Source organism: Fusarium graminearum, chromosome 2 (genome assembly GCF_000240135.3).
Source record: "Fusarium graminearum PH-1 chromosome 2, whole genome shotgun sequence".
Lineage (NCBI taxonomy): Eukaryota > Fungi > Ascomycota > Sordariomycetes > Hypocreales > Nectriaceae > Fusarium > Fusarium graminearum.
The window spans coordinates 5,178,505-5,193,575 of record NC_026475.1 but is presented as its reverse complement, the minus strand read 5'-3'; the positions used below and the strand labels follow the sequence as shown (position 1 = coordinate 5,193,575).

Sequence of the window (15,071 nt, the reverse complement as noted above, 5' to 3'; positions counted from 1 at the left end):
ACCCCCTCCCACAATTCACCCTCCTCCTAGCTTCTCTCTTCTTCACAACATCCTTTACCTTCTCCAAAATCCAAATCTCTCACCTCTACTGGGGTCTGTCATACCTACCTGCCTCTGATGTCCACTGGACTTCGGGGCAGGTATCTATGCACCTCCCACAACCAAGGTAAATCATGGCGCCCTGCCCTCGTCATCGTTGTAGCTGACTCTACAGCTGCCCCAAGAGCTTCCTCCACCTCCACACATACATGCATCTTCTTTGTAGCGTGATTCGGTGTGGCAGTGTTCACGCTACTTTTGCCGTCTAGACAAGCTCGGTAGGCCCTACTCTCCTCCTTGCCCAAGCAGTACGTCTCTTATCGGTCCTCGCAGCAAGATCTGAGCTACAATGGCTCACCCTCACGAGTTGTTCAACTTTGGTAGGTCCTTCTCTTTGTTAGTTGACTAGGGACACTTCACTAAGATTCTGTAGCGAGATTTGAGCTACACTAGCTCACCGTCACGCATCGCTAAAGTTTGGTAGGTCTTCCTTCTCGTCACTCAAGTGACTCTTCACTAACAAGAATTTACAGAGAGATTTGAGCCCAGAAGGCTCAAAGAAGTCCTGTGCACCGATGACCGCAATACATGTATGAAGCCATGCCTCCTAGACTTGAACTCTGCTGACTCTGTACAGGTTGAAAGCCACCCTCAGAGTGGTCATTAGTGCCCAGCCTTGCGTTCCCGATATGCTTGGTAAGTCTTATCCCATTCTCACAGGAAACAACTCAAGCTGACAAGCATTTATCAATTATATACCTTGACGAATGTCGGTCGTGTGGGATAGGCGAGAGATAACTTGGGAAATCCCCCTTCCTCTTCCTTTATCGACCCGATAGTCGAGGTGAAGTCCAAGATCAAGTTGTATGCTACTGAGCATCCGGGTGATCGTACCGCTGTCGACATGATTTACTACTCGGTTTTGCAATGGTAGCTTCAAGGTAAGGAGGATACTTCCATTTCAGTCAAAAGGAATTTGTTCTAACATCTTATCGACAGTTAGCGGATCACACAGATGGTCGCGCCTTGGTGGCAAACGCCTCTCACACCCACCCAGGGGGTGAGAAGCTGGTTTGTCAGACTGACGCAAGTCCCTATGTTTCATCTACTCCTGGTAGTCTGAGCTGTCGGAGTGGTCGGTTTCCATGGGGTACTAAGGGCCATCTTTCTCGTCGGCTAGACTAGGAAGCTGATGAAGACAGGTCAAGGACAAGAAGTCCATGGACGATGAATAAGAATCTCGCTAGTATGGGTCTTGCAGCATATGATAGTTGCAGTGTGGATACAGTCGAAACTACCCACGACTTTTCTGACATCGACCTTTTCGTTGATGCCAATGTAAAGTGATATGTCAAAGCTAGTCAAGTGCAAGTACAAGACGAAAACCACAATCTGCATCAAGCATACCTTGTATATAACTGATGATAGATGTGATATCAACCAGAAAGAACCAAGTCGTGTGTTGTCGTTGGTACCTTGTTGCTTTCTATTTGTGCAACCACAATCCTTTCTTATTGTCACTCCGATTTCTCGCAAGCAACCCAACACCCACGCCCGCGAATCCACCTTGCTTTGTCACTTACTTTGGGAGGTATTTGTCATACTTGTCAAAGTGTTACCATGCCTATCTCAGCTGGCTAGCTACAGTGAAGCTCCTGTATCCGAATCTAGCGACCTTCTGCTCGGCTCAACGGCCATTTTTCATGGGCGACTATTTCGCTGCCATGGCAGTAGGATAGCCGAAAGGCTGACTGTTGAAGTCGCAAGCGACGAAATTAATAGGCTAGTTTATGCTGCTTAGGCGTTACTTAACCTTGGAGGCCAACGATTCTGCTACCCACGAGCATAGATCGCTCAAATCATGGATTCACCCCAGCCTCACATGAGGCCTTCCAGCTCCGGTCAAATTCGGCAAGTCACAAGCACTGCAACTTACGAATTCCACAATGATCATCTGACACATCTCCTCTAGGATCAACAGGTTTCTCGACTCCGCATACATTTGCGAACTCCTTTACTCAAGACTCTTCAGTGCCAGCTCAGTCAGTCAACGAGGTGCGAGCAATATCCTGTATTCCTTTACAACGAGGGGCCTTCGTCCAAAGCCGTCCATATGAGAGCACCCAGCACACAGCACCCCATGGATCCCATCACCTTGCCGGAAAGCTGGAGCGGATTGTTTCATGCCGGTTACCGCTGTGCCTCACACGCTCTCGCTCCAACTTGGGTCAGTTTGTGGGAAGAGTGGCGAGCCGACTATGGTATTTTTCTTCCCCCAATGCTTCATCGACAATAAACAAACAATACTACGCCACAGAGGAATCACAGAGAGCCACTGCCCGTCTGGGAACAAGTAGATCGAGGCGCCTTTCCATATGCTGTCAACGCCTCGGTCCGTATCTGGGTGAGATAATGTTGAGACCAAGAGTGGCATTCAGTGTCGACAGGAGTGCTAGTTCGTCCATCCAGCCTACGAAGATCAGAACTCTCGGCTTCGCGACACTGGTACTGCAGACGAGTTGGGCCATGGAACACAATACCACTCACAGACCAACCTTTCTCGTGTTATGGCGCAGCACGTAACAACAACAATGGTCCCATACCTGCACATTTGTAATTTCTATTTCCCGCCGATTGGAAACAACAGGTCATCGGGAGCGGTAAAGGAGGCTTGGCATTCTGGGCACGCTGGAGACACCTCATAGGTACACACAATGTCAGACGGAAAGCTACAATGTTCAGAGAGGCCTCCGCATACTGTTTATGCTATACACTAATTAATACATCCTCTTCTAGATGGATAATTGGCCAATGAAGCAATTTGCATGCTTTGCCATGTGGTCTCGTCGCACCACGATGCTGCTGCTGTGCCGTACCCCAATCTTGGAGAAGAAATCACCGGCTGAGTCTGGGATAAATACCAGCAGTAATTTTTGGTGCATAGCCTCAATTCAATCCAATATGCCAATCGCGTAAGACCGCCCCGTCCACACATAACAAGACTACCAAGACACTCACTAACAAAACCTTCTTGGCATCCTGTGCCTTCTTATATAAACATCTTATGGGTGCTGCGTTCCTACAGCATTTCAATCAGGTACTTCAAAGAACAAGACCGATATCGTCTCGTTTAAAATGCCTACTGCAACGGAATTCTTTGGTATAGCCATCACCAATTTTGGTCCTCTTACCACAACTTACACTCCCCCGCCCTCGTGTACCACAGCAACAACCGATCACCTCATCTACGCTATTGAGAACGTCACAGGTCCCTACCATGGCGCTCCAAGCTGTGAGCATAATTTAGTACAGGATTGCATACCCGACGGCTCCTCCTATGATACTCTGGCGGACAAGATTGTCAATCCGTGGGCATATGGTTTCTTCAACTACCATTCTCCTGGTATATATTGCCCCAAAGGCTGGACTACCGCCGCTGTACTTGGCCATGGAGATAAGACAGGCTCTGAGTTGAGGAGCGGCGCCTTCACCAATACTCAGGCACCAAGCAGCACATTCACTGGTCCATCAATCATTCAGCCAGATAAAGTTTGGCTGTCTGTGTTGGAGCCATCCGAGACACTTGCTTTTTGTTGTCCGAGGTATTGTTCTCCTTGTTATCTCCTTCTTGACCGTGCTGATGTTTGTTTTGCAGTGGGTGGGATGGCATTGAATGGGGAATTTGCGCAACTTACATTGAACATTTCTCATCGTCCAACCACACTGGAATCTGTGTTCGAGACTATTATCCTCCTCAGTATCCAGTTGTCACTGTCCACACGGTGGAAGGAGAGCCTGTATCAGGCAGCGCTGGGGTTCTCTCAGCAGTTTCTGCGTCAGGTACATGGTCCGACCAAGTGGAAAAGCTGACGGGCATTCTACCTAGCCCTGACCTAACGTCGTCGTTGATTGTCGTCAGGACACTCCCTGCTGTTCCTTTAATCTACAAGTCCTCGGACATTGAAGCTACCGAGACTGGCACCGGAGATGATGGTGGTAAAAAGGATTCCGGTGATGATGATAACAAAGACGATACCAAGAAGGCCGATGAGAATGGCAGTGGAGCTTCTACTTCACCGATCATGTATGGACTTGCGCCTGCCGTTGCTGTTATCGTTGGAATGGTCACTGGGACTGGGCTCTTGATGCCTTGGTAGGCTGGATGTCGTAAGTCTCTTGTCCTCGAGTCCTTGACTAGATGTCCGGGACCAGTTTGTTGCTTTATCTCACGCTATCCCTGGATTGTTGATCGGTTTACCGTACTAACCCGTGCCTGTTATAGTATTGGCGATATGTTTCGGTATTCTTGTAGGTCGTGTCAATGTCAAGTCATCTTTCGATATCTTATAGTGCTTGATTTCTATCCTGTGGACGGCAGACAGTGGTAAAGCTATGTCCTTGCTTGCAATAGTCGCCAGTGCCTTTAATCTGAGACAATACTTTCCTCAAAGTAATAAATGCGTGGCCTATCATGTCTTTGTCTTCTGGTGATGGGCACTTTGTCGACGATCGTTACCTCGACAAAACTCAGTAACTACTCCATGGGTGATGCTACTGGTGGCTTATCTGAGCGAGGGGATAACTGGTACAGTGGAAATACATCAGACACTCACTGTAATTCATTGTCAGAAAGGGTCTGTCTTTAACGGCATGCGAATCATACTGGCCCGATCACACTCTCAGCTTAGTATCATCACGAATGGGAAAGGGGAAGCGGGATCGGGATCGGGACCGGGACCGGGAATACACCAGCTTCGTATAGAACTGCATGGTCTACACTACCCAATGTTTCCCGAGGCTATCACTACGATTAACCGCCTTTTTGTTGATCATTCCATCTCTTGTCTTCAGTGCTTCCACTTACACATGACGCATGCCGCCCACCCACGCTCCTTCCTTCTCTGCACTCATTGAGGACAGTAAAACTATCTCCTCCCGTCTGCCTATCCTGATTTTCTTCTCATCTTCTTCATCCCAATGTAGTTTGAGAATTCACTCGAGATATATGCCATCAACGTACGATATTTATACATAACCGACTGCTCTTGACACGCATAACGTCGTCGATTATGGTTAGTCCACTTAAACCAAACAGTGGGCAACTTAGTCAGACAGATGTACTATCAGTTGATAAGGCAAGCCGCGATAATCCCGGAATCCTTTGTCAAATACAGAGGTCAGGGCAACTACACTTGGGCATGCGATATCAGAATGGCCATCGGTTCGCATGTTAGGGTACGTGGGATATTCCCGTCTTGCAGTACTCTCATCGTCATCTCAACTTGGAACACAGTCTCCTTTGAGCTGGCAGTGAGTGACAGGGATATGTCACTAGGAGCTGTCTTGTTACCCACTCGCAGCTTTGCTCTGACTTACCGCTCAGCTTTCTCTTTGTAAAGGCTTGAATTACAGATAATCTGAACCATGTGCTTTGTTCCCACCGTGACTTACACTACAGGGCGCATTCAGTTGGTTCCAGGCCTAACACTGGTAGTCGGCCACCCTGGACGGCAGTGCAGGGATGCTTGTGACATTCCACCAGCATCAGCGTGCGCCGCATTAAGTGACCAACTGAAAGAAGCCCAAAGGCGGTTCATTACCCCCTGTTGAACTAGTAACCAATATTCTAGCGTAGTCTTTGTAGAAGGAGTGCCACAATGTGCGCACATATGATACATCCCCATAAACCATTTTGTGCAAACCGGCTACAACTGTAAAAATAGTACAAAGTCTTCCTGGTTTGAACAATGAATCTCATCATAGAATTGAAGCGTTCTCACTTTGGAGGGGATCTATTGTCATGTCGGGCTGTTCGTTCTTTGAGCCAGCCTCTAGATGTTTCACCAGGCTTTGTTCCATTGACAGTCCTGAAAGACATGAGAACATTGAGTCAAGTCGCAACACTACAAGAAGCCATGGAAGATCCTTATATACACTGGCTCAGTTGCTTCCAAAACCTTCCATTCGGATTCTCAGAAACTTTAGAAAAACGACACGCCTCATCTTGTTTCTCTATCAATATTTGAATCACCAACGCTCAGTATGCCGTATAAGAAGGGGGACAGGAAGCCACCTCACTATTACTCCATACCACCCATGCTCGGCCACTGCCCCAGGTGTCAGTACCAAAACAAAAAGGGGAAACTGATCTGCGAGGGAACATTTGACGGCGGCGAATGTGGGCGGGTCCTACCAGAAGCCCAGGCGATACTCGAAGCCTCAGAGCGTAAGTGTCCACAGCGACTTGAGTAACGCAGACTAACATTATCAGATGACAATGGGGATCCTTCGGAAAACACCCAGGGTTGACGAATGAGCTCACCGAGGAATGTCTGGGGTACATGCTGGATTTGTTGTCGTTTGGGGGGGTCAATGGAACTAGGTGACTGAGCGCGAGACCAGTCATCTCCTAACCATTGTCTCTCTACTATAAACTCTCCTCATGGCTACGGAAACAGAGTGTGGATTAATCGGGCGTGGTGAGCGAATGTGAGACGGTATTTCTTAAGCAAACGGTCTGCCAACATGTGACTATAGACAGGACCTGAAAGTATGGAATTCAGTCAACTAGATATAAAATTTATTCCGACTCCTAGGGGGGAAAACCTTCGGGCAAAAAACCCCCCTGATGACTCTAACGTCCCGTCCCGTTCATGTCCATTTGCTGTCAACAGCCCTTGCCTGAAAGACTGACGTCCAGAGAGAACTTTGGGTCGTCCTGTCTATGGTCCTCTAACCCTTGTCTACTGCCAGACGGCTGATGGCCATCTTTCTATTTTCTCTCAGTAAAGACTCTCTTTGCCTGCCAGTCTGCCCACGACTCCCACCTGTGTCCGTTGAGGCCCCTTTCTTCAAATCCATCGTCAATCTTTCGGGACCAGTCCATGCACTCGAAGTCAGTCCATGTGTCTCTAATCGCGCCAGCAGACTCGGTGAAGGAGTTGCCAAGTGGAAGAGTTTGAATCCAGCCTTTGGGAACAAAGCCAGCAGAATACCATGTGGATATTCCCACCAGTCCTTGATCTCCGTCCACCATGAATGCAAGGGGCATCATCTTGTTGTGGGCGAAAACAATCTCGGAGCAGTCCATGTTAATATCTTTAAAGTTCTTCAAGAGGGCTTCAGGCGTGGACAAGCTCGTATCCCACCAGTTCCCATTGATGATAAATTGTTCATTTAAGTTGCCTCCATCGATGCCACAGATACGATCACCGCGCCACTTGGAAAGTTCGTAATAAGCATCTGCTATCTGACGTGTCCACTTCGTCTTCAAGGCATCATCCTTGGTTTTCGGCCACATCTCAGCAATTGACTTGCCGGGTAGGATACTGTAGGCGATGTAGTATAGGTGACCGTCACCATAGACCCCATGGCAGTATTCGGTAGGAACCATGAAGTTGTAATTTCTCTCTGCCACAGCCTTCAAGGTGTTATGCTCTTGTGCCCCAACGTTCCGGACGATGTGAAGATGAGCGTTGCCGACCTTGTAGAGCCCTAGTCCTGAGTAAGACTCTTTGAGAATGTCGGTGAAGGGACAGGAATCTGAGAGAGGCCGGGTAGGCGGTTTCGGGCTCGGAGCTTCGTCCATGGTGAAGAAGCCCCCTTCACCATCCTCCCAGTGGGGCTGGGATGGTTTGGAAGTGTGCCGAGATATCATGGCATTGTCGTATACGATCCATGCATTGTCATTGACCTCTTTCACGTAACGGTGGATGTTATGGAGGTGTCGTGTTTTCCAACTCATGGTGAAATACAAATCAAGGTACTTGAGCAATGATTGGGTGATGATTGGGAGTGTCTTTGACTTGAATGAGAGGTGTTGAGATTTTTGGGTTGGATCGAGAAATATGGCAGAGGCAACGAGGTAATTATACTTGTGCCTTGATATCCAAGCTTCCGACTCGGCCAAGCACATTGAACGTCCTCGGTTCAGGACTCGGGACAGCCGTTCGTGTCTTTCTATTGTCATTCCTAAGGCGTTCCAAGAACGGTAAAGATCTGAAAGTTGTCATGGCAGCTGATAGCACCCAGTGTGGTGCTTTCTTTGTTCAATGATACTGATGGTGTGAAGCACTGGGACGCCATCTCCGCAAACATGATCGGTGCGGTGGCACCTAATACCCAAATGGCTACTATTTTACTCAGATTTCTTTCATTGGGATTTTGGTTGTGGTGGCTTCTATTGCTGCTATGCTATTGTACCACGTATTCTTTGTTCGCGAAAGCAAAGCCACTCCAGCGTTTTTCTGTTCATTCCTGTTAGCGTCACTTTGTGTTTGTTTTCTTCATGTACATCCCTGACTTCCTGGCGCTCTCATGTCTTTGCCCATCGTGTACCCCGGAGACTCAGATTTGCTGACCCTTTGGGTCGATTATCATCACCGTCTCACAAACCCAAGGTCTGCGAACAGCCCACTCAATGGCTACTTCGTTCCCTACAACGGGCTAGAACAACTCAGTTGTCCGAAGCAGGAAGATCCCTAACTAACCGTCTTCCGCTTCACAGATGTGGCTGGCGGGGTGCTGGGAGGGGAGCACCCTCTTGTGCCTGTCACATAGTGACATTGTCCTGTAGCCAACTCACGATGAGAGAGGAGAAGAAGAAGGGGCGGGTAGGTGGGCGGGGGAAAGGCCTCTTTATTTACTGACCACTGTGTCCAAAGCTTGATTCGCACTGCCACTGTACGACAGCTGCAGAATGGAACCTAATAGTTTTACAGTTCAGATGATCGAACAAATTGAAAAGAAAAAAGAGAAGGTTTTTTTAAGCGCTGGTGTGTTTTTTACTGATTGATAGAACACGATTCCTTGAGTTCAAGTTTTTGGCATGCCCAGTGACATCGCGCATTCTCCGTCACAACAGTCGTCGTCAACAATGAAGCTACCAAGGTAGTCCCCAGCTGCAACCATTGGACAAGGAACATCAAGGCCACTGACACAATTATTGGGTAGTTGACAGCGACAAGCCTGTTATTGGCTCGTGGAGGGTGCTTACACAGGATTCTTTATTACTAAAGTCTATCAGAAATATCTCGGGCCTTTTACCACAATATTCTAAACCTTCCTCAGTTAACTTTTTCCCGCAAGCTCTCCCCCTCCCTCAAAGTAGCAACAGATATGCTTTGGTCCGACGCAAAATGTCCGTACCTTTGCACATAGACAGTTCACCGCGATCAGCGAGATTTTGGAAGCGCCGGCAACACAGCAGCGATAGCACTCGCTTGGTAGACACAAATGGATGAACAAAAGAACGGGACGCGGTTGGCTATCCCAGACTCTCAGTTCAGGTTCTTCATACGTTCGAGCTTCACGGCGCCATTAGGACGGTAGGTCGCACGACCCTCATCTCACGAAGGCACCCAAGCAACGACTGAATGGCAAGTGAGTGGGACGGGGCTCAGCTCCATGGCACAGAAACAGCCTAATAAACACCTAAGGGTATCCTAAGAAGTCTAAGGCTAAGAAGGGGAAGCCAAAATGTACTCTAAATAAGAAGATATGCCGGAAGTATAGTAAAGAGACATTAGAAGTTCTAATACAACCTGACGCTACTGAGAAGTTTGGCATGCCTGAGGTAACTACTGTTCTTCAAGAAAGAATTTACATTCTACAATGGCTTTCTGAATTATATCATTAATATTCTCCAGCAATACTTTAGTATGGCTATTGCTTATTGGCAAACAGAAAGAATGAACTCCTACCAACTGAACAGTATTCCCCTGGAAAAAGGTCAATCAGACTTGGAAATACAAATCATATCATTTTTAAAGCGAACAGGTTCGGGTTCCTAGCTCAAATCCAAGTTCCTACTCTTTTTGTTCTCTAGAGTTATTATTTATTCCTTCGTTCTCACTTAATATCAAATTACCCAAGTTCACTTTTGTTTTAAAATATACATTCAAGTAAGTGGCTCTGCAGCGCCCTCCAATACTGGGATCAGCACATGTGATCAAATGTTTTATGGGACATGCTGTTGATATCGACCGCTACTTGGTAACCTGACTGGTTATGATTTGAGCCAAGACATCAATGACTAGGTACTGTTATCAAGGTTTAATGCAAGAGTTGCTACCTCATACCAGTTCTGAGTTTAGTCTATCCTGTCTATTATTTGATGCATCCCACTTGGTTGACGCTTATTGGACGAACCCCTCAACTGGATAGTGCGTATCCGTTGTCCAGGAGTCTATACAGGCTATCGTCATCTATTACCGATTGTGTTGCTAGGGCCGTGTAGAGTTTCCACTTTTGTCCGAGTGAATGATAGATATCAAGGAGCGAATGCTCTTCAGCACGAGTTCTTAACTTGAGAATAGAACTATAAAGTCTTGATCCCATCCTCTCCTTCACTGTATAACTACCTTGGAAGTATTTATCTCCAAGTCCATAGTTTCATTTCTGCTCAATCTTCTCCCGTTCAACCCCAATTAGATCACTGCCGATATGTCAACTTTACAAAGCCGCTAATCATCGATACCGTTTCCCTGCCAAAAGACACGTCATCCTCGTTCATCGAGAAAGATAGGGGAAACGCAACATGGCATACACTCTTATCCGCACCAGGAACTATCAGCAACTCGTTCACCAGTGGTATTGCGACATGCCCTCGCAACGGCTCCTTGGCACTTCATCGGCACACGCAGGCAGAGATATACTACATTCTTTCAGGCAGCGGAGAAGTAGAGGTTGAAGGGGTAAGACACTCGGTCTCGAAGGGCAACCTTGTTTGGATACCTGGAGACGCAGAACATGGAGTATTTTGCGGTGACGATGAGCTTAAATGGCTCTATATCTTCCCTGAAAGCAGTTTTGACAATATCGTGTATCGGTTCAGTAGTGAGATGGAGAACGCCGTAAAGAAAATCAAGTCCAAGCTGTAGATATTGAGTTTTATTGAGGCTACAGAGGTTTATACAGATACTGGCTATCGTTGAACATTGGTTATACTACGGTCAGGAGCATCAGTTTCTTTCATTAAGAAGGACAACTCACCAGCACACACAGGTACTGGCACTCAAGGTGTCTGTAGAATAATGATTTGTTAACAAAGGCTACTTTATCACGTGTACCTCATAATAAGTAGTTGTACAAAGACCTTTCTCGAAGGCATTCGTTATGCAATATAGAAGGTTACTTGTGTCAGCAGAAAAGGCTTTAAATCGACAACAAAGAATGCATAAAACCGTCACCCTGTCTCTTAATCACGAACCCATCAGTCTTGGCCCTCTGCCTCTTGTTTGTAACAGTCCGCCTCATTGCGCTTGTCCTAGCTGCGTCATGTCTGCTGCAGACCCTGGAAGCAAAGGCAAAATCCTACTACTGGCTAGTGAGATACGTTGTGTAAGAATGACGCTGTTGTGATAGGGGCTTTGTTCATCGCCAATCTTCTATTTCGAGGAGGCAGTGGTCTTTTGATGTGACAAGTTCTACATCATTTATCAAATCAAGTTTACGAAAGCGAAAGTACCTTACGAGTAGCCCGTTCAGTAGGTGCTTTGTCAGTTCTCAGATGGGTTAGCTGGACCTCAATTTCATTCGTTGGTTAAACTTCCCGGGAGTTATTGAAATCAAAGGCGAGTCTAACCAAGAGAAAAGAGTGATGAAAGAACGCGGACACCTAAAACACCATCTAAGAGCATGAGGGAACAATAATCCTGTAAGGAGGATTAACTGCGGCAGCAGCAGCGTTGACGATGATGACATGAGCCACCCGAGTCTTGTCCGTCACTGGAGGCCTTCGGGAGCATTCTTGATAGCCTCATACGACATCCAAAGGGGCCAGGAATCAGCCCAGGAGGGGTACCAAGTGTCTCAAAGGGGCATGCGGGACTGCATCGTCAGTAGTAGCTTCAGCAGTGGGAGTGGTGACAGTGACAGCGTTGACAAGGCGCGGTGGGAGGGAGGAAGAGGTGATGGCGGCGTCGGCCCAGGTCTTATCCATTACGGGCTCCCGATCACTTTGGAAGAACGACAAGCCCGCAAGCATTGCCAACAACACTGATTGTGATGTTGGCGGCGGCGATGGCGGCGGCGATGGCGACGGTGGCGGCCCAGATCTTCTTGTCTGTTTCGAACTCCCGTCACAGAGGAAGGCCTCTCCAAGCCGTTCGATCTCGAATATGCTGAGAAAGGTGTTTGGAATTGGATCAGATGATCAAAAAGATTTATGTGATTCACTTACATCTTAATCAGAACGATAAATCACTTGTGCTAGCTACAACGCTGAAAGACAACACTGCCATCTGCCTCAATGATCATTGCTGAACATCATGTAGGTATGTTTCCGCCCGCAAATTCTATCTGAGAAAGGTCTCCAGCTACCCATCAGTACCAATTCGAAGATGCATCTTCGATGTGGGCAACCTGCAGTATGATTATAGTCCAATGCAGGTTCTGAGATAACTTGATTGACCGCGTGTCGCTTCATGAACTTCCACTTCTCCATGTTAGAGACAAGATACGCAGAAATTCCCCCAAGTATCATGCGACCATGTCTTGTACTCAGTGTGGTTTACATTCTGCTGAGAGAATCGAGGTTTCAAATCCATGCCCTCATGACTGGCAGATCATCGGCTCAACAGAAAGTGGTAGACAGGAGACGGACAACATCACTCTCAATTTTCTATCGATGTTACTCCTCGTTCAGTATCTAGATGTAACTCATGGGTACCATGAATTAATTTAGAGTGTTTATGAACTATACTTCATCATTCTGATACCACAAACACAATCTCAGTGTCGCAGTCCTGGCTCTTTCCCAGTTTGGGTTCCTATCGCCATGCCTTGCAATGCGCCTTCCCAAATGAACAATTCCAACACTCCTTCCTTCTGGAAGCTCGAAGCCGGTAACTGCCTACCATGTCTCCCACAATTCGTGTCGTATTTTTGTCTTTGATCCTGCCTTCACCACCACCATCACCACCACCTTCACCACCACTGCCGCCGCCGCTGCTGCCGCTACCATCGAGAATGCCCGCCCGTTTGCCCTTCTTGGGTCACCTGAAGCCCCTCCTGGCAAAGTTCCTGGCTCCTTCGGGACCAGGGCTGCCAGGAGGGAGGATGTCGAATGCCGAGATCGAGGAATTCGACAGGGGCTTCCCCGGCGGTAAGGGGGAGCCCGTAACCGATGAAGCCTGGGACGCCGCCGTCGCCTCCGCCGCTCCTCCTCCTCCTCCTTCTCCTCCTCCTACCACGCCTCCTCGCAAGAGGCGTCGCGGCCTTCGAGGCCGTAAGATTCTTCTTTCTTCCCCTTAGACTTTTTTTTGTTTTTTTTTGGTCGCCTGCCTCCTTTTTTTTCGTTTTTTGAGCGTCTGCCCCCCTTTTTTGGTTTTTTGGGGCAGGCTCGCCTTTGCTTTCATTGCTCCTCCGGGAGCTGACAGAATGAACGGAATCGAGGCCTAGCTAGGCCACCCAAGAACCATCAAAGCACTTCTTAGCGAGACTATTTGTAAGTAATCCATCGTCTTTACATGCGACATACTCACTAATTACTATAGACATGGTTTCCAGCCCCATGTATCACTACCACCTCGACTGTACGGCTTGGTACTTTACCCTATCCTATTACAACAAGAGTCAACCTCGCCTTTTGCCGTCAGGATCTCTCTCATGTTTCTACCCACAAGAACGGAAGCAGCTACAGGCTTTGGGTCTACTTTCAAGGAAGCTCCCACCTCTTCACCCAGGACAGCGGCAGGCTCGCCCTTGCTTTCAGAGTCTCTCTTGCATCTCTTCCTACAACATCCGCAACATCGGCGGCAGGCTCGCCCTTGCTTTCAGCATCTTCTTCTTACGGCTTCATCTATACCGGCAACAGCATCGGTGGCGGTGGCAGGCTCGCCCTTGCTTTCAGCATCTCCTTCTCACAACTTCACCTACAATGGCGGCAGGCTCGCCCTTGCTTTCAAGGTCTCCTTCCCATATCTTCATCTGCAACAGTGGCAGGCTCGCCTTTACTTTCAGGGTCTCGCCTGCATCTCTTCCTACAGTAGCAGCAGCGGCAGTGGTAGGGCAAGCTGAGACCAGGCCAAGATCAACCCACTACTGAAGGAAGCAATTGATGCTTTGACACAGCAGAGAATCATCTGCAAAAGCAAATCGTCGCCGCAGATTTACTTTGGCTGCGAGGGTCTCTTTCACATCTCTACCTACACTAGTGTCAGCTTCGCCTGACTAAGGCTATGGTTCTTACAAACCAAGCGGTCGGCAGTAGGTTTTCTAAAACGTTTCAGACTCTCATTTACTGATAGGTACGACAGATCAGTCGCCTTTACTCTCAAGATGTTGAAATTTCCATTTATGACGACCGCGATTACAGTTGTCATATTTATCCTCTCCTCTTGTATCATCATCATCACAGACCAGCAAATCTTGCATTTGCTATCAGGAGCCTTCTTACATCGCCATCTGGGATAACAGTGGCAACTTTAGCTGTTTCTCTCATGGCATCTCCCAGATCTATAGCCCTAATAGCGACAGCAGGCTCGCCTTTGATTTCAAGGTTTCTCCAACATTTCTACCGACAATAGCGACAAGGTTCAACTCTGCCCTCAAATTCTCTTCGATCATCATTACCAGCAGCATCAATAGCAAGCCCCAACTTCCTTCTTACGGTGTTATTCGCAGCCGTGTCCACAATAGCAGCAGCAGGCATCACCTTTGCTTTCAGTGCATGCCTCATGTCTCTGCCCACAACAGCGGCAGCAGGCACAGCAACACCAAGCTCGCCTTTGTTTCCGGGTTACCACTTGCTGCCATCTCCACAACAGCTGCTGCAGGCTTCGCCTTTCTTCTCAAGACTGTTCTGGATAACTTCCCTATCGGTACTTTGCACCAAACGACCTTCCGGACCCTCGACCAACAGCAATGGATGCCACAGACAAGTTATCATCTGAAGCTTTATCTTCACTGGCTGAACTGTGCATTGTGGGTATGGTCCGTCGCATAAATAAAGGCCGTCCTAGGAAGCTCAAGGCCAAGAAAGAAAAGCCCATACCGACTCAAACGGAAAAGGCAGGCTGGAAGCGCCGTAA

General features: G+C 47.9%; 6 protein-coding genes across 6 annotated transcripts; 5 read left to right on the top strand and 1 right to left on the bottom strand.

The window, feature by feature from the left end:
• Positions 1-388: 388 nt before the first annotated feature.
• FGSG_12312 (uncharacterized protein) lies at positions 389-1,274 on the top strand (the record flags this gene model as incomplete). Its single annotated transcript, XM_011323263.1, has 6 exons — positions 389-435; positions 524-544; positions 677-735; positions 879-958; positions 1,039-1,110; positions 1,242-1,274. The coding sequence occupies 6 exons, from the start codon at positions 389-391 to the stop codon at positions 1,272-1,274; spliced, it is 312 nt and encodes a 103-aa protein (XP_011321565.1).
• Positions 1,275-3,174: 1,900 nt separating this feature from the next.
• Positions 3,175-4,351, top strand: FGSG_04078 (uncharacterized protein; the record flags this gene model as incomplete). Its single annotated transcript, XM_011323262.1, has 4 exons — positions 3,175-3,641; positions 3,695-4,123; positions 4,197-4,206; positions 4,322-4,351. 4 exons carry the CDS (start codon positions 3,175-3,177, stop codon positions 4,349-4,351), a joined length of 936 nt encoding a protein of 311 aa, XP_011321564.1.
• A 2,460-nt stretch (positions 4,352-6,811) lies between these two features.
• FGSG_04079 (uncharacterized protein) lies at positions 6,812-7,696 on the bottom strand (the record flags this gene model as incomplete). Its single annotated transcript, XM_011323261.1, has 1 exon — positions 6,812-7,696. One exon carries the CDS (start codon positions 7,694-7,696, stop codon positions 6,812-6,814), a length of 885 nt encoding a protein of 294 aa, XP_011321563.1.
• A 1,717-nt stretch (positions 7,697-9,413) lies between these two features.
• Positions 9,414-10,919, top strand: FGSG_12311 (uncharacterized protein; the record flags this gene model as incomplete). The annotated part of the gene is made up of 6 exons (XM_011323260.1): positions 9,414-9,420; positions 9,477-9,613; positions 9,687-9,816; positions 9,866-9,941; positions 10,077-10,202; positions 10,430-10,919. The coding sequence occupies 6 exons, from the start codon at positions 9,414-9,416 to the stop codon at positions 10,917-10,919; spliced, it is 966 nt and encodes a 321-aa protein (XP_011321562.1).
• An 821-nt stretch (positions 10,920-11,740) lies between these two features.
• On the top strand, positions 11,741-12,040 carry FGSG_12310 (uncharacterized protein; the record flags this gene model as incomplete). Its single annotated transcript, XM_011323259.1, has 1 exon — positions 11,741-12,040. One exon carries the CDS (start codon positions 11,741-11,743, stop codon positions 12,038-12,040), a length of 300 nt encoding a protein of 99 aa, XP_011321561.1.
• Positions 12,041-12,897: 857 nt separating this feature from the next.
• On the top strand, positions 12,898-13,293 carry FGSG_04080 (uncharacterized protein; the record flags this gene model as incomplete). Its single annotated transcript, XM_011323258.1, has 1 exon — positions 12,898-13,293. The coding sequence occupies one exon, from the start codon at positions 12,898-12,900 to the stop codon at positions 13,291-13,293; it is 396 nt and encodes a 131-aa protein (XP_011321560.1).
• Positions 13,294-15,071: the final 1,778 nt, after the last annotated feature.